A 19334-nucleotide genomic window follows, 5' to 3' on the forward strand; every position below is an offset into this window, starting at 1 on the left:
GGCCCCAACAATGGAAAAGCACCCTCCTCAACCTCAACAGGCAAATACGGCAACTTGTCAAATCCTCCAAGGGCTCCTTTGATGGCCAATGGTGTTACACGCACTGACCCCAAAGAGATAGCAAACCTGCTAGTGGATAGATTTGGTGAAAGTTTCACTCCCTTATCCACTCCTAACTTACAACAAACCTTCTCCCAAAATTTCCCCAACCCTATATATCTGAAGATCAGGTCCTCAAAGCCTAGTCCAAGGCAAAAAACACAGACTCTGTGGGACCAGACAACATCCCAGCCTGTCTTCTAAACAGGCTAAAACATGAACTAGCATCACCACTAATTACCCTTTTCAGTCATAGCCTAAGCACAGGCTTTGTTCCTGCAGAATGGAGAACAGCATCAGTTATTCCCCTCCACAAAGGTGGCCTAGCAACAGATCCACGGAATTACAGTCCCATAAGCCTGACCAGCCTCATCTGTAAGGCCATGGAATGTATCATTATGGACATCATAAATAAAGATATAGGTGACCTCCAAACTCTGGATCCTACACAGTTCGGCTTCGTGAAGGGCAGGTCTTGCCTGTTAAATCTGGTGGATTTCTTTGAAAATGTGACCAAGGCCATTGACAAGGGCAAATCTGTGCACACAGCATACCTCAACTTGGCAAAGGCTTTTGACACAATCTCACATTCAGGCATTACAGATAACCTTAGCAAGCTGAATGTAAACCCCTTTGTTGTAAGATGAGTTGCCAACTGGCTCACAAACTGGGCACACACTATCAAAGTGGGTGACTCCATATCAACTAGCAGACCTATTACCAGTAGGGTGCCTCAGGGGACAATGCTGGGCCCCCTACTGTTTGGTATACACTTCTAAGAAGTTCAGGTCAAAACTAAGGGGTTGTGGCTGTCCAAGTTTGCAGACGACTGCAAACTAGGTGAAATCACTGAATCCCCAAATGATGTCAGTATACTCCAGGAGGGTCTCATGCAGACCATTGACTGGTGTATCAGTCATGATCTCATACTGAATGCAAAGAAATGCATCAACATTCCCTTCAGCACAAACAATGTCCCCTCACACTATCACATCAACAATACCCTAAGTACCCATGAAGTGGTAAGGGACCTAGGATAAAAAGTTGACTGTGACCTTGACTTTGACCACCATGTGTCTACTGTAGTAAGGAAAGCTTTCTACATAGCACATTTGATTAGTAAAGACATGGCCTCGAGAGCAAAAGAAGTTATAACCCCCTATACTTGATATTTATCTGGCCCATAATTGAGTATAATGCCCCGTTTGGCATGTATTGCACAAAGCACCTGCAGCAATTAGAGAGAACTCAAAGGTTTCTAACAAAGAAGATTAAGGAGCTTCAGCAAGTGCCTTACACAGACCGACTAAAATCGCTGTCACTATACTCCACACTGTATAGACTTCCTAGGGAAGACTTATGCCTGGCCTACAGAGCAATCCAAGACCCAAACCAAATGAACTTGCATATCCGTAAATCAAATGGGACTAGGGCTACCCATTCCAGGGACCTAAATATGACCTGCGACTTAAATAGGACATGCTGGAGGGATAGATTTATCTCCCAGAGACTGCCATGTCTTTGGAACAGGCTACCAATTCATTTGAAACAAAGCACCTCTATGACACTGTTCAAGAGGAACCTGGACGAGTGGATGAGGCACTGTAAATTTTTACTGGGGACAGAGCCCACAACCCTCCTGGACATGGGCAGTCATCACTAAATGCAATCTTGGGTACTGATTAGCATTTCTATGACATTACATTGGGATGAAACAGCTAGGCTTAAAATGACCTCCAGGTCGATAGCCTAGTAATCGCCTATGAACATATTCAGACTGTTTACCCATGAATCATTTGCAGAATGTTGAGGCTTTTAGCATATAAAGTTGCTTTGTGGATTTATGCATACATAGTACAAGTTCACTTATAAATGCTTGCTCAGGTAAAAGATATTGTTGTACCTGGATGTCAGAAGTGTGTTTCTAACTTGAAAATATTTCCAACTGTCACACTAAGGGGGATCAAACTTTGAGGCCAAATATTCAAAATAAGGAAAATTATTGATACTTTGATTTACTTGCACTACAACAGGAAAACATACTCTTCTGAATACAGGAGTCTCATCACATTTTATGATGATCCACGTATGCTTCTGAGCCATCCCAGAGGAGTATTTCCACTCAGAATACACTCCACCATACCTCTCAACCTCTTAGAGCAAGAAATCTGGGCAAAGGCCCAAAAATAGGGACAATTTTTAAATATTACTCATACAAAGTTGGAAAGTTGATAGAATAATAGGTTTTGCATTAACATGAAATTTATAAAGGTTATGAAGTCTATAACTCAAATATCTGTCTTTATCCTCTGACTTCAGTCCTGAATGATTTGCCAGTGATCTATCAGAAAACCACAACTTCTGGAGAAATGGGTCAAAAATACGAGGCAAAAATCTGGACATTCTGTGAAAATCTGGACAGTTTAGAGGTGTGCACTTCACTTCCATAGTTTTGCTAAATATTTTTAAAAGCAAGATAGCTGCAGTTACACAGATTACAAGGAAGTGATGGCAGAAGTGTTACACTGTTAGAAACAGGCCAATTCCAGGTGAAAGGTGCTGCCATCTAAGGAAGAGACTGAAAATATGCACTTGCGTGTGTTGTAAGGTATAAGCATTTATATTAGCAGAACCCATCCCACCCAAAAAGGCTAGAGCAGTAATTTTTACAGTTAAATGATTAAGATATCAGTACTGAATTAAGTGCTTGATGGGTTACATCACAAGAAGGAATAAACTCATCCTAAGATACAAGAGTTATGATTAAAAAGCCAACTACTACTCCTATGTGGAGGAGAATAAAACATGTAGGCCAAGGCAAAGATCTTAATATGTAGGGACATTCCAGGTAGTCTGGCTTCTTATGATGCCATTGCTTCTCTGAACCATTTCTTTCATGATGATTTTCGGGAGAATTTGTGGATTGCTTGGGATCTACTTGTAGATAAAGTCACTGTGTCCTTAGGGGAGGTCTATTGCTGGTGCATGGGAAATATCAGTGTCTTGGTTGTTACCTTGTGAGAGGGACTCATACCTCTTAGTCACAGGGTCAGCAAACAGTTGCCTTTGGTTTCTCTTATGAGGCAGCTTTTTAAGACCCTAGGTATGGTCTACGAGGCTATCACCACTCACAGGACTTTTTGTTGCCAAGGCCTTCTTTTCCCTGACATAACTGCAAAATGTCCCCAAAGCAGTGGCTCTCAATGCAATCATAGGCAGCTGGGCTACTGGAGGCTGAAAAATGAATTACAGGAGTGGGTTTGGCAACCAATTCTTATAGCAGGTATTCTTGAGGGGTTATCATAGCCATACTGGGTGAATCAATAGGCATGTAGTCAGAATTCTATTTTATTGACAGAACTATGGGTAATTCCAGCACTGTAGAAGTATCGTTTTTATAGCGCATTTGTCTGACTGGCAAGACTCTCTCCTCCTACCTTTCAGTGACATCTTCAGAGAAGTCTTGAAATGGTCTCACCATCTCTACCATACAACAGAATCTTTACTTTGTGTTGAACTACTCCCTATTTTAATTTGACAAGGCACAGACAGTTGAGCCTTTGGTAATTCTTCATGTTTTATAACTTCATTTGTATTGCTCTGAAAATACTTTGGTGATCAGTGAGAACTGCCTGTGACTCTTATAGATAAATCTTTTGGTTGGATACTGCTGCTAAGAAGACTGGGACCTTGGCAATGTGTGCCTCCTACGTCTGCCTTGTTCTAAGATGCCAGAGATTTTAGATCTGCAGTGTCTGCTAAAACATGTGATATTAAGGTAAAGTGTTCAGTTTCAATCTGTGTGAGTTTGGGATGTCCTGTGACAGGAAGGTAGGCTGATCTTCATTCTTCAAGGAGACAGGGAATTCCACTTATTCAGTGATTTTATGGTGTTGGTCACAGAAACTTGTGAACAAATGTTGCGCTAAGTTGAGTGAATATGGCCTTCGGATCATGGGGATATTTAAGGCCATTATGCTTAATGGCATAGAGCTAAACAGTTACATTGCTATCATGCTGGTGACATGATGTCACTCCTTATCACTGTTGTAGTATTCTTTACAAATGGAATATCCTGCCAAGGATAGACTAACATCTGGCCAGCATACCAAAGCCTTATGTCTGCCATATGGTGACTAGAAGGATGTATGTCCTATGGCTAAAGCATAGGCTACATAAGTGACATACAAATGCCAAATCCTCAGAAATGTATTTTCTGCCAGTCTGAATGCTACTCTTTCAATTCAGTCTGCAAATGTATGTCATACTGATACAGCTACGTAGCCTTCAAAAGGTAAGTGCTCTATTGGAACATTTTCCTTCTTTTTTCTTTTGGGTTGTATTACGTTTTACATGTCATCCAGGAAGAGAAAATGAGTGTGGGAGGCAGATTCCCCATAACGATAGACACAAGAAGTGCCTTTTTTGTCTTGGTGCTGCCCATGACCATGCTCAGTGTGAGATTTGTCAAGCTTTCCTCCTGAAGACTTTGCACAGCCATTTGTCATCCCTTTCTATCTATGTAGACAACCAGCATCTGAAGCTTCTGGCTCAGGGTTCCATGGCTTCCAAATCCACCCACCCTTATGTTCAGCCTCCACATAAGAAGAAATCAAAAACATACTGATTTTTCTGATGTCCAGCCTCCACCAGATGTCTCCATTGGGTTGGATGAAGAACCCAAGGAATATCAAGCCAACACCAGGCTGCCTACCAGCATGTCCACTGAGACTGTGCTTACATCTGCTTTAGACAAGGAGGGGAACCTCAGCTGATCATTTCTGACAGGCCTAAGGTTATTCTCCAGATTATGGTAAGGGAGGAAGTCCCTTGTTCCCTAACAAGAAAAAGGAAGATGAATCCAATGTGTGGTATAAAAAGTCCAACTTAAAAAACAAAGCACAAACCACACAAGAATAGTGTAAGACAGAATCCGTTTCAATTTTTAAGATTACGTACTGAATCCAGTTGTACAGAGTTCAGAATTCTATTCATTGCATTTGCTTGAATTATTACGACAAACAAAGGATATAGACAAAGATTGTTCATTTCAATAGATGTGATTTTTTTTTTGTACACATGTAATCATCAAAGCACTGGCATTGAATTTGTAAGAGAATATCTGAGATGGTTTTCGGCCTTTGAAAATGCTCTTACCAACACTATATGTGCCCTACTGGAAGTAGTGCTCAGTAACAACTTTTTGAAGTTTTAAGGGTTTTTACAAACAAAAAACTGGAGTAGCAATGGAGGCCAGGGTGGCTCCCATGTTTACTAATTTAGTGATGGCACTGTGGGAAGAAAATTACGTTAAAACCCGTAAGCTGTTTGAAAAAAATATTATTTTACAAATGCTTTATTGATGACTTGTTCTTTACTTGGAAGGCAATGAAGGAAGAAGTTTTATTATTTTTTGATTATGTAAATAAGAGTACTTTTTTGTATTTTACCACTAGTAGTAAGGGTAAAGAAATTAACTTTGTAGACATCACAAGAGTTGTAGAAGAAAACAGCAGCAAACTGATTAGTAAAATTTTCAGAAAAGAAACATTTGTCAATAATTATCTACATAAAAGAAGTCAGCATCCCCTCCCATATGAAAAAGGGAGTAATAAAAGGACAATTCATCAAGCTAAGTAGGCTTACAAGTGAAGACAACATTTTTTTCAGGAAAGCAGAACTTCCTAAAACCCTTTTCTTAGGTAGGGGTCATGAGATCAACTTGGTGTCAAACATAATACAAGAAGTAACCTTACTCAGACAAAATAAGGCAAGACCTGTCTTAGGTTCTGTTCCCTCGAACATTACAACAGATCATGAAAACATGTTGGATGTAATTAGAAATATACCAAGCATACAATATAGGGGGGTATCCCCACTATGTATCACAACTGATATGGCTATCATAAAAATATTTTAAGAAACAATTGGAAGATCATTTTAGGAAATAAAGAAATGGCTGATGTTATAGGAAATAAGCTGCTGTTTACATACAAAAAAATCTACAACTGTCAAGAATATGTTAGAAAGATCTAACAGTTCAAGTTTAGCAATTCATAGGTTCAAAGGCTGGTGTGAGGCTATCGGCTCTAGGGCCTATACAAGCCTAGCCATAACAATTCTCCGGATATTTCTTCCCCCAATATTTACTAACCTGAAGTATATGTGGGACATTTAAGTGTGGGAAATGTAAATATTGTAGGTATATTAACAATAGTTCCAGTATTCACTTAAAGCAGTCAACAGAACAATTGTTGCCAAAAAAAGATTTAATTGTAATTTCTGTGGTGGTGTTTACCTAGAGTTCTGTGAAATATGCCCTAGTTCCTACACTGGGAAGACTATCGGAAAGCTAGAGAAAATTATTTATGAGCATGTTTTAGCTATAAAGAATAAAGGCATTAACAATGCATTAGCAAAACATGTAGCTTCTTGGAAAGATTTTAGAAAGTTTCAATTCTTTGTGTTGGATAATGTTGATATAACAAGGTTCACGAGGAACAAGAATGTATTATCAGAATGCCATGAAGCCGAGTGGCAAATAAGGTTGGCTGCTGATAAAAGACTGGGGCTTAATGAATGCATCTGGGACCCCTACTGTTCAGCATATATTTCTCAAAAGTACAGGCAAACACAGGAGGACTATGGCTAACCAAGTTCGCTGATGACTGCAAACTGGGAGCCATAACTGACTCTCTGGCTGACACGGACATCCTTCAAAAAGGCCTTACTGAGACAGACACCTGGTGTCAAAGTCATGGCCTCAAGCTAAATGCCAAAAAATGCATAGTCATCCCGTTTGGGAAAAACAAAACACCCACAAATTACCACATAGGTGGCAACCCCCTTAACAGAGAAGAGGTAATAAGAGATCTGGGGACCCAGGTAGATAGTAATCTCTCCTTTGACAATCATATTGCCAAAGTAGCTAGGAAATTCTTCTATGTGGCCCATCTAATTACTAAGGGATTGCATCTAGAAATAAAGAGGTTATAGTGCCCCTCTACTCGTCACTCATCAGACCCATCATAGAGTACAATGCTCCATTTGGGATGTACCTCACAAGACACTTCCAACAGCTGGAAAGACCACAAAAGCACCTCACCAAGAGGATTACTGGCTTCAAACATATGTCCTATGCAGCCCGACTGAAAAAACTCCGGTTGTACTCAGTGGCATATCGCTTACTCAGAGGTGATCTCTGCCTGACTTATAAAGCCATGTCCAACTCAGAATTGATGGACATGCTCCACCTAAAGAAATCCAAGTCACTGTGTGCCACGCGCTCTAGTGAGCTAAACCCTGCCACAACAATAAACAGAACATGCTGGAGGGATAGATTCCTGTCACAGAGACTCCCCATGCTTTGAAACAAAATTCCTAACTACATTAGGCACAGCCCCTCACTAACACTCTTCAAGAGAAGCCTTGACGAGTGGATGGGTAACAGAAAATACACCCCTGGGATCACTTCATTGGCTCTGCTTGACAGAGGCTCAGTTAATCAATGGGATGGTGAAAGCTGACACACTCTGGCTAGGCTTATAAATGCCCTCGGGTAGATAGCCTAGTACCTACCTATGAACCTATAAATTTAAAATTTTTTTTGCTAGCACAAAGGTTGTAATCTAATAGTTATTGTTTGTTTTAAATGAAAGTATTTATTTATTTGCTTATATATTTCTTACATTTTAATTGTGGTTTCATGAGTTCTTTGAATGGATTGTTCATTCATAAATTGATTCAGTATGTTCATTGGTTCATGAAGTCATATGATTTTAAGTACTCGTTTATTTATAAATTAATTCTTTAAACTGATTTGTTTAGAATGTCACATGATTTTAGATTTGGGTTTTAAATTCACTGCAAGTGTTTTAATACACATTTTATGAAGAAGCCAAAAATCTTGCAAGAGACTCTCTTTTGGCCCAGACAGCACTAGATCCCCCCTCTGTTTCACCTGGCCAGGGGCAACCATCCCACGTTACCTCACCACATAGATCTTCTCACATAAGACAAGGGATCGCTTATCCACCCTCATTTACTCATCCTGCAATTAACTCTTTGATTGATATAGTTTTGATTCCTTTTAGACGCCAGTTCTCTGCAGATGTGTGTTGGGTTATACAGGAGAACAGGAAACCTACTGCAAGAAAATCCTACATAGCTAAACAGAAGAGATTTCTGTTTGGTGTCACACTCGTAACCAGGATCCTCTTTCAGTGAATATTCCTATGGTACCTCTTTTGCATGAGCTGCTCAACTTTGTCCTGGCTTGCTCATCTGTTTTGTTAAAGCTCGTTTGTCAGCCATTTCTGCTTGTCTGCCTCTGAATGCACCATTTGCTTCTAGAACTGCATTTAAACAATTTTTGAATGGTGTCCTTCATATTAGGCCTTCAGGAAAACCTATTCTTCCTTCTTGGGACCTTAATTTTATTCTTGAAAAGCTGACTCAACCTCCTATTTAGCCTGCAGTCTCTTCTTCTTTCCAGCACTGTATTTTGAAACCTTTGTTGCTTGTAGCCCTTACTTCTGCCAAGAGGGTTTCTGAAATTCAGGCACTCATGGCAGTCCCCCATTTTTGATGTTTCACAAAGACAGAGTTTCTCTTTGCAGTTACACCAATCCTTCTTTTATACCCAAAGTTGTTAAAGATTTGTCTCTGAATCAAACTGTTCATCTTCCTTTTTTTTCCCTTTCTCCACAGAATGATAGTAAGAGAATTCTTTATACTTTAACACCTTGATTAAATTATCACTTAAGACATGGGCAAACATACAGTACAATAAAAGAAAACACACCATATTAACAAGCTTTCAGTTTCATACATCCACAATTACAGCACTCGGAAGGACCATACACAAGTAGATAAAATATATAAATATACAACAGAATTAGCAAGTGGGCTGCTTCAGAATTTCTTGGTTCACCTGGTGAAAGCTTTTACATCAATGGCAATGGCCCGGTGATGAAGTCCTTGTATTATAGGACAAACATGCAGTGACTCTGGTAATGCGTTAATAAATAAAGGTATTTTCATACTCTTATCTCCTTATGTCTGGTGCTTCTGAGTGCCCTAATTGTGGACTTGTTGGTCACTGCATTTGTGTGGTCTTTTGGGGCACTTTTTTCCTCCTGGTTGGCTGTTTTTCCGGTTACATACATTATACATCAGAATTGTTCTTTTTTATAACCATCATCAATCTAACATTACATAAATTGCTCAATTTCTGCCTTCTCTTAGTCCTTACTTCTCTTCCAGAACATTAATCTGCCTGTATTGTTTGCACAATTTCCATTTATTTCAAGGTAATCTGTCCCTTCCCTTTTCTAAAGATCCCACTTCCAATTCTTTTATCTCTGTTACAATATTCAATATTTCAGCTACAGTTGGTTTAGACTTTGATTTCCATTTTCTACTAATTGCTTTTTTGGCAGTCACTAGAATTAAACTTAACAAGGCCTGACTGTGTCTAGGTAATTCGGATCCTGTGTCCTAGCTTAGAAGAATCATTTCCTTAGTTACACCCATTAGGTCACCTAGTACTTCTGACAGAGTATGCTGTAGGAATTTTTAAAATTTGCCAAATCATTGCACTCCTAAAATGTATGTTCCCAATTTCCAATTTCTTCACCGATCATACCTACAACTACCTGGGATATAAAAAAAACCTATGCCAACATTTTCAAGCAAAAATCATAAAAGTATTAGACTTGTTGCATACTTATATCCTCCTTCCCTTCACAAGCTCTAAGTTTCAAAACTTTGAAAAGCAAATGGTCAAGACCATAAAATTGAAGTTTTGAATGGAGATCGCCATACAGCATGGAATGGGAAATTTATTATCCTCCTCATTGTAATGTGATCTTGGGGTTGGTATATTTATTTAACAGGGGGTGTGGGGGCAAAGCCCCCCAAATGTGGGGCACAGGGGGGCCTGCCCCATGCAAAAACATAGCTTTTTTATCATAATTTCAAAATGTCAAAGCTTAGATCTCATGGTCTAGACCATTTGCAGTTCGAAGTTTTGAAACTTCGAGCTTGTGAAGTAGATCCATCTTCCCATTGTTCCCTTGTAAATTGCTTATCCAATCTCTATCTTCCACACAGAGAAGTTTCTTACACTGTTTTATTTTTGGATCTACTACACTTGTTTAGTGGGTTGTTTTGAGACTTCAGGGATACCACAGAGATTACTTGTTTTTAATTCGTAATCTTTTCTAACCTCCTGTGATTGATTCTTATAGTTATAGTGCAATATTTTATATGCCCTACTAATTATCCCTTTTTATCAGCAGCTTCTGTTACAGATTCAACTTAAAACTCTACCAGAGCAGGTCTTTCACTTAGGATTCTCCCATCCCTTTCTGTTGACTGCAGTCCAAATGGCTTTTTGGCAACATGCAATTCTGTTAGCGTTCCCTCTTTAGTTATTTGCTCACAATTCGTTGGTTCCTTTGCCAGTTTTCTCTAGTAAATAGAAATCTTCATACTTTGGATCTACATTGACAGCTTGGATATTACCTTGACAAGACTAAATGTATAAGGAAATCTGACCAACTTTCTGTTTCCTTCCATTCTAGCATATTGGGTTTAACTGTTTCTACACAAACTATTTTCTCCTGGATTTCTAAGGTCATTTCCTTTTGCTTTTCTTTTCATGGGAAGCAGTTTTCTTCTTCCGCTTGTGCTCATTCTACCAGGGCTGTGGCCTCTTCTGGTAATTTTTTTAAGGGTATGGATACTAGATCCATTCTGGAAGCTGCTATTTGGCCTTTTGCACATACCTTTACTAAACACTGTAAGTTGGATGTCATTTCTAGGGTCAGGGCCACCCTACATGGGTTGTGGAGAGCTCCTCTGGGGCTTTTTCCTTCCATACTCTTCTGTAGTGTTTGTGTTTGCACGCTCCCGTTTGTAAAGAATACTGTAGACGTGATGAGGAAGGACATAGTACAGCTATGTAAGATTTTACCATGAAAGAAGACATCCTACTTCTCACTTTTTTGGTATCCTTTCCCTCCCTTCCCATTTTTCTTTGAAGGGTTTTCCTCTGGTACTTCCTCTTCCTTTTCTTCCCTTCCTGAATGCACATCATTCCTTCTCCTCTTTGGTTGCTCTGGCTCTTCTCAGGATCAGATGTCACATGTGTACCTTACACTTTTGATGTAGGATATACATCTGATGTATGGTGCCTGAAAGGGATTTAAGGCTTTGGTATGCTGGATGGACATTCAGCTGTCCTCTGCAGGATGTCCCATTTGTAAAGAATAATGTAACAGTGAGAAGTAGGACATCTACTCTTATAGCAAAGTCTTAAATAATTGCACTTTCTGCCATATTTACTTGTTGTATTGGACAAAATGTATGTGCCTTCTATTTACTAGCTCTCTGGACCTTCTAATGAAAAACGTTAAGTTCCCTTTGGGTCAGTTATCAAAATATGAGTTAATAAATATGTATATTCTGTGTGCTTTCTCAGCCTCCATCAGATTTCTGGATATAATGGATGATAAATAACTAGGTTTACAGCAACTTAGTAGTTAGCAGACATTAGGAGCAACACATTTTCCAGGGATTAATAACATATTACTATAAAGTATACTTTAAATCTGAGAGATATTAAATATTTTCTTGAAGATAATTAATTGTTTTAAGAGAAATTAGTACATTTATTAAATTAATGTTTTTATTGGATGGTGAATATTACATGATTTTAGAAGGCAGTTAAAATATTCGTATTACTTTGACTTTATTCTGAAGAAAGCACTAATAACGTGGAACAAAGGCACACAAGTCAGTAACAACATGCTTTGTTGTGAAGTGTGATTTCCTGTAATGTCTGTTGTATCTTTTACATGTCTGCTGCATTCCTTTACAGTTTTGTACTTTGCCAACTACAGAGTCATCACAAAATGTGAGATGACAATGGTCTTTACAGGTCACATGCCTTCACTGGTCATATACCAAGTTAAATTTCTAAGTGTTTACCATTCTATCCACAGTGCATACCACAGCATTTCACTAGTACAGTAATCAGCCTAAACCAAAGAAATCTGATTCTACCCACATTGCCTCTATCTTTCAGTCTAGCTCCTGCTTTTCTAGTTACCCACCTAGTTTTTCTATAGCTTCGTAGGCATTGGAAGGAAGTCCACCTCCACAGGCCTGATCCAGAGTGTCACAATCCACCAGCTCTGAAAGTGAAAAGAAAGAATAAATAAATTATGTTCAAATCATTCACATCCAAACCAGCACAGCATTTAAATAAAACAAAAAAAAATGAAGCTTTGTACCTAGTGATCTACACACAACTTCAACGTTTCTAACTCTTGCTTGTTCTTTACAGAGGTTTTTCTAGACAGGGCCCATCTGCAAAGTTTGAAACACATTTAAAAGACACAAGTAAAACATATACCATCAATTTATCCATCCATAGCTCCTTTTTCCCATTTTTATTTTTACAAAAACATATACCATCAATAATTATAATTTAAAATTACAGTCTGCCCTTTTCCAAAACTTAATATGTTCATACTAGTGACCTGTGAAGTGGGAGGGCTGGTCAGAAGGGTCGGCTTAAGGGGCCCATGTCTCACTTACCTATTTTGGGATGGGTGGGGTTCTGCAGCATAATGCTGCACTCTAGCAGAGGCTAAAGGGTAGCATTAGCGCCATGCAATGTGCAGGTATGCAGAGAGAGGGCAGCAGACATCAATGTGTCATGAGCAGATTCACTCACAAGCAGAGTTGCATTAGTGCCATGCAGTGTGCAGGCATGCAGGGAGAGGGCAGCAGACAATATGTCATGAGCAGATTCACTCAAGAGCAAATAGCCATATGTCTTTGCACAATCCTCCCTTGAAGGAAGTTTAACACATATAAAAAAAAAATCCCTGCAGTCAGGAGAGGATGACACAGGATAAGGATGCCTTGATTTCTCTCCCTCCAGAAGACAATTCAAATGCTGCACCAGCCCTGGCCAGATTTGGGGTCCTAATCCAGGTAGCAAGTCACTTGTTTGAGGGGAAAAAGAGGAACCAGCTTATGCAAATGGTCGTCCGTGTTAAAGGAGCATATCATCATGTCACTGCTTCTCCTCCAGCACTACACATTTCATAGTCACTACAGTAGATCTGGTTAGCTGATGATGATGTACATTCAGTAAAAAAGAAGGGAAGAAAGAGTTTTCATAATTTTCTGAATGCCGCAGACATACATACCTTGTTCAGATAAGGAAAGTAGCTTGCCTTTGTGGATAAACCATTGCCCCTCTATGTTTCCTGTCACTGAAAAAGCCCAGCAGGAACCGCACATTCCCTGAAATGTCAGAAACCAGTGTTACCACGGAGATCATTGTCTTACATATTAGTGCTTGAGATGTTGCATGCAGCTTATGTCAGCAATGATGTGTTTGCTAAAATATTGGCTGTCACATTTCTCATTTTATTTCTCTAATAAACTGAAATAACATTGCCAATGTTTAATTTTTTTTTTCAAATGTCTGTTTTCATATGAAAAGATAAAGCATTTGGTTTCCATATCTTTCCCAAGGGAGAAAGAGAGAAAACAACTGGTTTCTAAAAAGTAGCTCAAAATGTGGACATTTATGTCGAAAACTGCTGTAATTTTTCTTTGCCCTCTTTTTGTTCCTGTTCATCATATGATTAGTGGGTCACTATCCTACAGGCATAATTTCTGACTATATTTGGTGTTAGGAAGTCGGGATCAACTGGTTGGCTGGCTAGCAGGATTTTCTCCCCTCTATTCACATGGAATCGGGGTGTCACATCAACGGTGACAATCTAGTTGGTGGGTCTTTATGCAGAGGAAGCATTTGACAGAGTAAGTTTGGACCTTATGAGCAGGGCAATTGAAGCACTTCCATTCCCTGATAAAATTTATAAGGTTGATTAGGGAAATATATGAGGGATCAGAGGCAAATATTAAAGTGTGTGGGTTCCTCTTTGATCATTTCTGTTTGAGCAGAGAAACCAGGTAGGGGTTTCTTCTTTCCCCTTTGTTATTTGGATTAAATTTAGAACCAGTCTCAAAGAAAACAAGGGACTCAGAAATTCAAAGATATAATTGGTATGGTAGTCCTGAAAAGCTGGCTCTGTTTGCATATAGGTTCATAGGTAGGTACTAGGCTATCGGCCCAATGGCCCTACGTAAGCCTAGCCAACAAGGTTCCCTGGCTTACGCCACCCAAGAAAGTTATTTTCCTGTGCCACTGTCAAGCAGAGACACAGAAGTGATCCCCGGGGTGTATGATGTTATTTTATACCTGATAAAATCAGAAAATGACATTTCAGAGTTGTGGAACATTTTGAGACAGTTTCATATCTTTTTGGGATACAAAACCACTAAAGCTAAAACAAAGGCAATAACTGTAAATTATGTACCCATACATGAATTGATTCAGCAATATCCATATTTATGGGGACATGACAGAAAGAAGTACTTAGAAGTATGGATTAAAAAGGATTTGGCAGCTATGGTTATGCGCGAGAGACTAAACAAAAGATAATAAAAAACTGAGAAATTGGAACCTCTATTATATGGATATGGATAGCAAGATACAAGCAGTTAAAATGTTTTTTAGTCCCTTTTATTTTTATAGACAGGTCAGGCAAATTTTATATCAACTAGAGAAGTTGTGAATAGCAATTAATAAAGAGCTGAAGGATTTCATCTGGGAGGGGAAGACTGCAAGAGTCAAATGGGTTAAGCTCATTCTTCCAATAGAACAAGGCGGTTTGGGATTACCCAATTTGAAGGGGTATTTCAGAGCTACACAGTTAAGACTCCTATACAAAGCAGAAACCTGTAATTCAAAGTGGAAAGGGATGATGACGAAATGGGGAAAGCTCAAGAAACAAGGAGAGACTGGGATTTTGGATGTAGATCATTAAGGAGAACAATGTTGTTGTTGTTGTGTCTTTCGGCTTTTCCCAGTTAGGGGTCGCCACAGCAGAACTCCGGTCCACTGATTGGCAGTAATGCCAGCTTGACGTCCAACCTTCAACGAAGCCACACCCATTTACACATATCTTTCGAATGCCCACTCAACCATGGGGAGGGCATGCAGACTCCACACAGAAGGCACTCCCCGCACTCCAGCCGAGAATCAAACGGGAGAACCTCTTGCTGTGAGGCAACAACGCTACTGCTGCACCACCGCAGAACTATTAAGGAGAACAATAATTATACAGAATATTATATTCATAAAGTAGCAGAAAATATTCTAAGAAATAAGCCAACACAGGAATGAAGAAAAGAGATTCTGCTGATAGGGATGACTGCAATTAGGGATACAGACAATAGGCATGAGGGGCTGGAATTCATTGGAGAGCACTGGCAAAAGAACCAAGGTATTTGGAGCAAATAATTAGAGAGAGAATGGTAAGAGAATGGGAAGACACCAAGAATTTGTTTGGATTGGAGGTTAGAGACTGCCTTCCCTATCAAGGATTGATATCAGAGCACAGGAAAACAGAAATAGGAGGATCCTAAGTGAAAGACCAGCACTGGTAGAGTTTTTAGTAGAATCTAAAACAGAAGCTGCTGTTAAAAAAGGGATAATTAGTAGAGCACATAAAATACTGCATGATAATTATAAGATTCAATCACAGGAGGTTAGAAAGGACTGGGAAGAGAGAATGGATAAACAATTCACAAAGAAAAAATAGCGGGGATAATTATAAGATTCAATCACAGGAGGTTAGAAAGGATTGGGAAGAGAGAATGGATAAACAATTCACAAAGAAAAAATGGCAGGGATATATGTATGTCTAGAAGATTTAGGATCTTTGCTTGGAAGTGTTTGTATAAGTATTTTTATACCTCAAGTAGAGGTGTTGGAGGTGTGATGGGGAAGAAAGAAATAATTGGGAACATACTTTCTGGGAGTGTAATGAGTTGGCAGACTTTAAAGATTCCCTGCAGACTACTCTGTCATAGATAATGGGTAAGTAAAGCGGTGTAACTAAGGAAATAATTTCCTGAGCTGTGATACAGAATTGGAATTGTCTAGTCATAGTAAACCCTTGCCGAGTCTAATTATGGTGGCTTCCAAAAAAGCATTTACTCAAAAATGGAAATCAAAGTCTACACCAACTGTACTAGAAGTAATGAATATAGTAACAGATATGAAACAACTGGAAGTGGGATCTTTAGAAAAGGGTAGGAGCAAATTACACAAAAAATGGGAACAGTGAGAACAATACATGCAGAGGAGAAATAAGGTTTAAAAGAAGGCAGGATTTGAATGAGATATGTAATGTTTAACTGACAGTGACTGGATAGATTATAAGTGATGCATAATGTTGGACAACTAAAATTATGTCAATATGGTTTGTGATTTATTTATTTTATTTATTTATTTACATTTGTTGACTGGGAGAGTCCTACTGGACTCAGGTTGGTTTTCAGAGGAGGCCCGGGGAGAAAAGCTCCACATTAAAATGTTACAGACATAATACTGTTGGAGAAACATAGCATTTAAAAATTATAGACATAGTTACAGCTGTAGAACATAATACAAAATTAAAACATAATGACAGATGTCGAACATAGTTACAGATGTAGAACATAATACATCAGTAGACAACTGGAAGCACTGTTGTCTGTGAGGTACATAACAGACATTAACAATTGGTGCAGTAAGAAGTACTTACTGTATAATAAGTAGCTAGGCTTACGAGCAATGTAATCAAGGTAGTTAGTAGGGTGCAGAGAGAGGTAGTGGGTGGGTGGAGTGGGTGATATTGGAGGGGGAGTTGCAAGGGCATATCCTGCAAGTTTTTAGGTGCGCATTTAGTAAAGATTTGTGGTGGGTGCAAGATGTTACAGAGGTAATTGGGGTGGGAGGGAGTTCCATAATTTGGCTATAGCGCAGGAGTATAGTGCTTCTCCAGCAGAGTTATTGGCTCTATTAACCTGTAGGAGGTTTATCTTGCTGGATCTTAGTGGTCTGGTGGTAAGATAGGGTTGGAGTAGATTCTGAAGGGATGGGACTTTTAGTGGATGGTTTACTAGTTTGTGGGCGAGTGCGAGTTGATACCATTGAAGGAGGTGACGGAGTTCTAGCCAGCCCAGGTCTTCTAATGAGAGACAGTGGTGACTATGGTAGGATGCCCCTGTGGCAAATTTGGCGATTTTGTTGTGGCACGTTTTGAGCTTATTTAGATCGCATTGACTTAGGTTTGTATATATTGGAGAGGCATAAATTAGGGTGGAGATAAGGTGAGAATTTGCTACTGAAATCTTTGCTGTTTTGGTAAGTAGTTGCTGATTTCTATATAATGCTCCTAGTTTTTTATGCACTTTTTTAATGGTCATGGATATGTGAATGTCAAAGTTCAGTTTATTGTTTATTTTCACTCCTAGCAATTTGGTGTGTTCTGTAAGATGGATAGTGGTGTTATCTTTTGCTGTTATGTTAAAGTGAGAGTTGTTTTGAGTAAGTTTGGTGGGTTGGAAGTTTAGTAGTTTAGTTTTGTTTGGGCTGAGTATTAATTGGGCAGTGGATAACCAAGTTTCAACAGAGGAAAAGGCATCCTGTGCAACTTTTTGCAGTTTGGGTAGGGAGTTGGCTGTTCAGATGATGGTTGAGTCGTCTGAGTATTGTATGAGTGTGCCATGTATGATGGCAGAGGCTAGGTTATTGGTGAAAATAGAGAAGAGTAGGGGGTCCAAGGATGGACCCATGGGGAACCCCTATAGAGAGAGGTAGTTGGGGAGATAAGTCATCCTGCCATACAATGTATTGTTGGTGGTCAGACAGGTAACTTTGAAACCAGTCAGTGACTGACTGAGAGAAGGATAGGTTATTGAGAAGAGAGCTGAGTTGTTTGTGTGGTACCATGTCGAAAGCTTTAGATAGGTCTATGAAAGTAGCTGAGGAAAGATAGCCATCGTTTTTATGTTGCAGGATAATGTTAGTGAAAGAGTGTAAGGCAGTGGTGGTGCTATGGTTTGGTCAGAAACCATGATGGGTGTTGGAGAAGAGGTTGTTAGTAAGGAGGTGATATGAGACCTGAGAGTGAATGCATCTCTCTAGTATTTTGGAGAGTGGAGAGAGAATAGCTATGGGGCAGTAACTGGTTAGTTCTGTGGTGGGGCCGCCTTTGTGGAGGGGAATTATGTGTGATACTTTCCATAGTATGGGAACATACATTTCTGACAGAGATCTGTTACTCAAGATGGATACTGGGTAGGCTAGAGCGTCAGCTGCAATTTGTAGGTATTCACTTGGGAGGCTGTCTGCTGCTAATTTGGTGGGTTTAAGTTTAGTTAACAGTTTTTTTATTTTGGAGGTAAGAACAGGAGAAAAAGAGAAGCTAGTGGGGAGATTGCTAGTTGAAGTTGAGGGTGTGGGTTTGAGGGGGGGTTGTGTTGTCTAGCTGGTTTGTGTGAAATGTGTGTTGAAAGAGCTAGCAATATTTTCGGAGGAGTGAGTGATGTTAAGAGTAGGGGTACTTACTTTACCTGTGTGGAGGATGGAGTTTATTGAGGACCAGAATTGTTTGGGGTTATGTTGGGAGGAGTTAAGGACAGCCTGGTAGTATTGGATTTTGTCCTGTTTTATTAGCTTTTTGACTCTATTGCGTAGTTCTAGGAATTTCTGTGTAGTTGAGGGGGTTTTGGTTTTGCGCCAGAGCTCCCAGGCTTTACCCCTGTTTTTCATTTCTAACTTAGTGGTTTTCTGTAGCCATGGGGATGGTTGGGCTCTGGTCCGGGAAAGTCTTTTGGGAGGTGTGGTGATTAAGGATGCTAAGGAAGGTGTTATTAAAGAAGTCAACTGCGTCATCTAGACTGAGGTACTTCAGAGGTTGTCAGTTACATTCTTTGAGGGATGAGCTGAATGTGAGTGGGTTCAAGTTTAGTTTTTTGCGTATTTGACGGTATATGACAGGTTTCACTTGGTATAGGTTTTTGCTGAGTAGGAACGTTGGGGAGTGATCACTGAGGCTGTCTGATAGGCAGCCTGCTATATATGACTGGGGGCTCTTACTGACTAGTATCCAATCTAGGGTAGTGTGTTTGTTGGAGCTTTTATTTATCCTAGCAGGTGACTGGAATAGTTGGGTGAAGCCATGAAGGTTTACATGATGGGTTGGGTGGTTGCTAGAACAGGACTGCCAGTCAATATTGAATTCACCTAAAATTATAGTTTCTTGGGAAGATGGTGGGTAGTTCAGCTGAGGAGGTTTTCTAGTGGAGGGATA

General features: G+C 39.6%; 1 protein-coding gene across 2 annotated transcripts in view; it reads right to left on the reverse strand.

The window, feature by feature from the left end:
* Window positions 1-19334, reverse strand: part of CTSW (cathepsin W) — a 791734-nt gene that overhangs the window by 192062 nt on the left and 580338 nt on the right. For both annotated transcript variants that reach the window (XM_044073793.1, XM_044073792.1), the window contains exons 8-9: window positions 13326-13422; window positions 12219-12299 (exon numbers count right to left, since the gene is read on the reverse strand). In XM_044073793.1, the coding sequence (XP_043929728.1) occupies window positions 12219-12299; window positions 13326-13422 (178 nt within the window). The remainder of the gene's footprint in view (window positions 1-12218; window positions 12300-13325; window positions 13423-19334) is intronic.

Source organism: Protopterus annectens, chromosome 6.part0 (genome assembly GCF_019279795.1).
Source record: "Protopterus annectens isolate FY-2018-M chromosome 6.part0, PAN1.0, whole genome shotgun sequence".
In the NCBI taxonomy this organism is placed as follows: Eukaryota; Metazoa; Chordata; order Ceratodontiformes; family Protopteridae; genus Protopterus; species Protopterus annectens.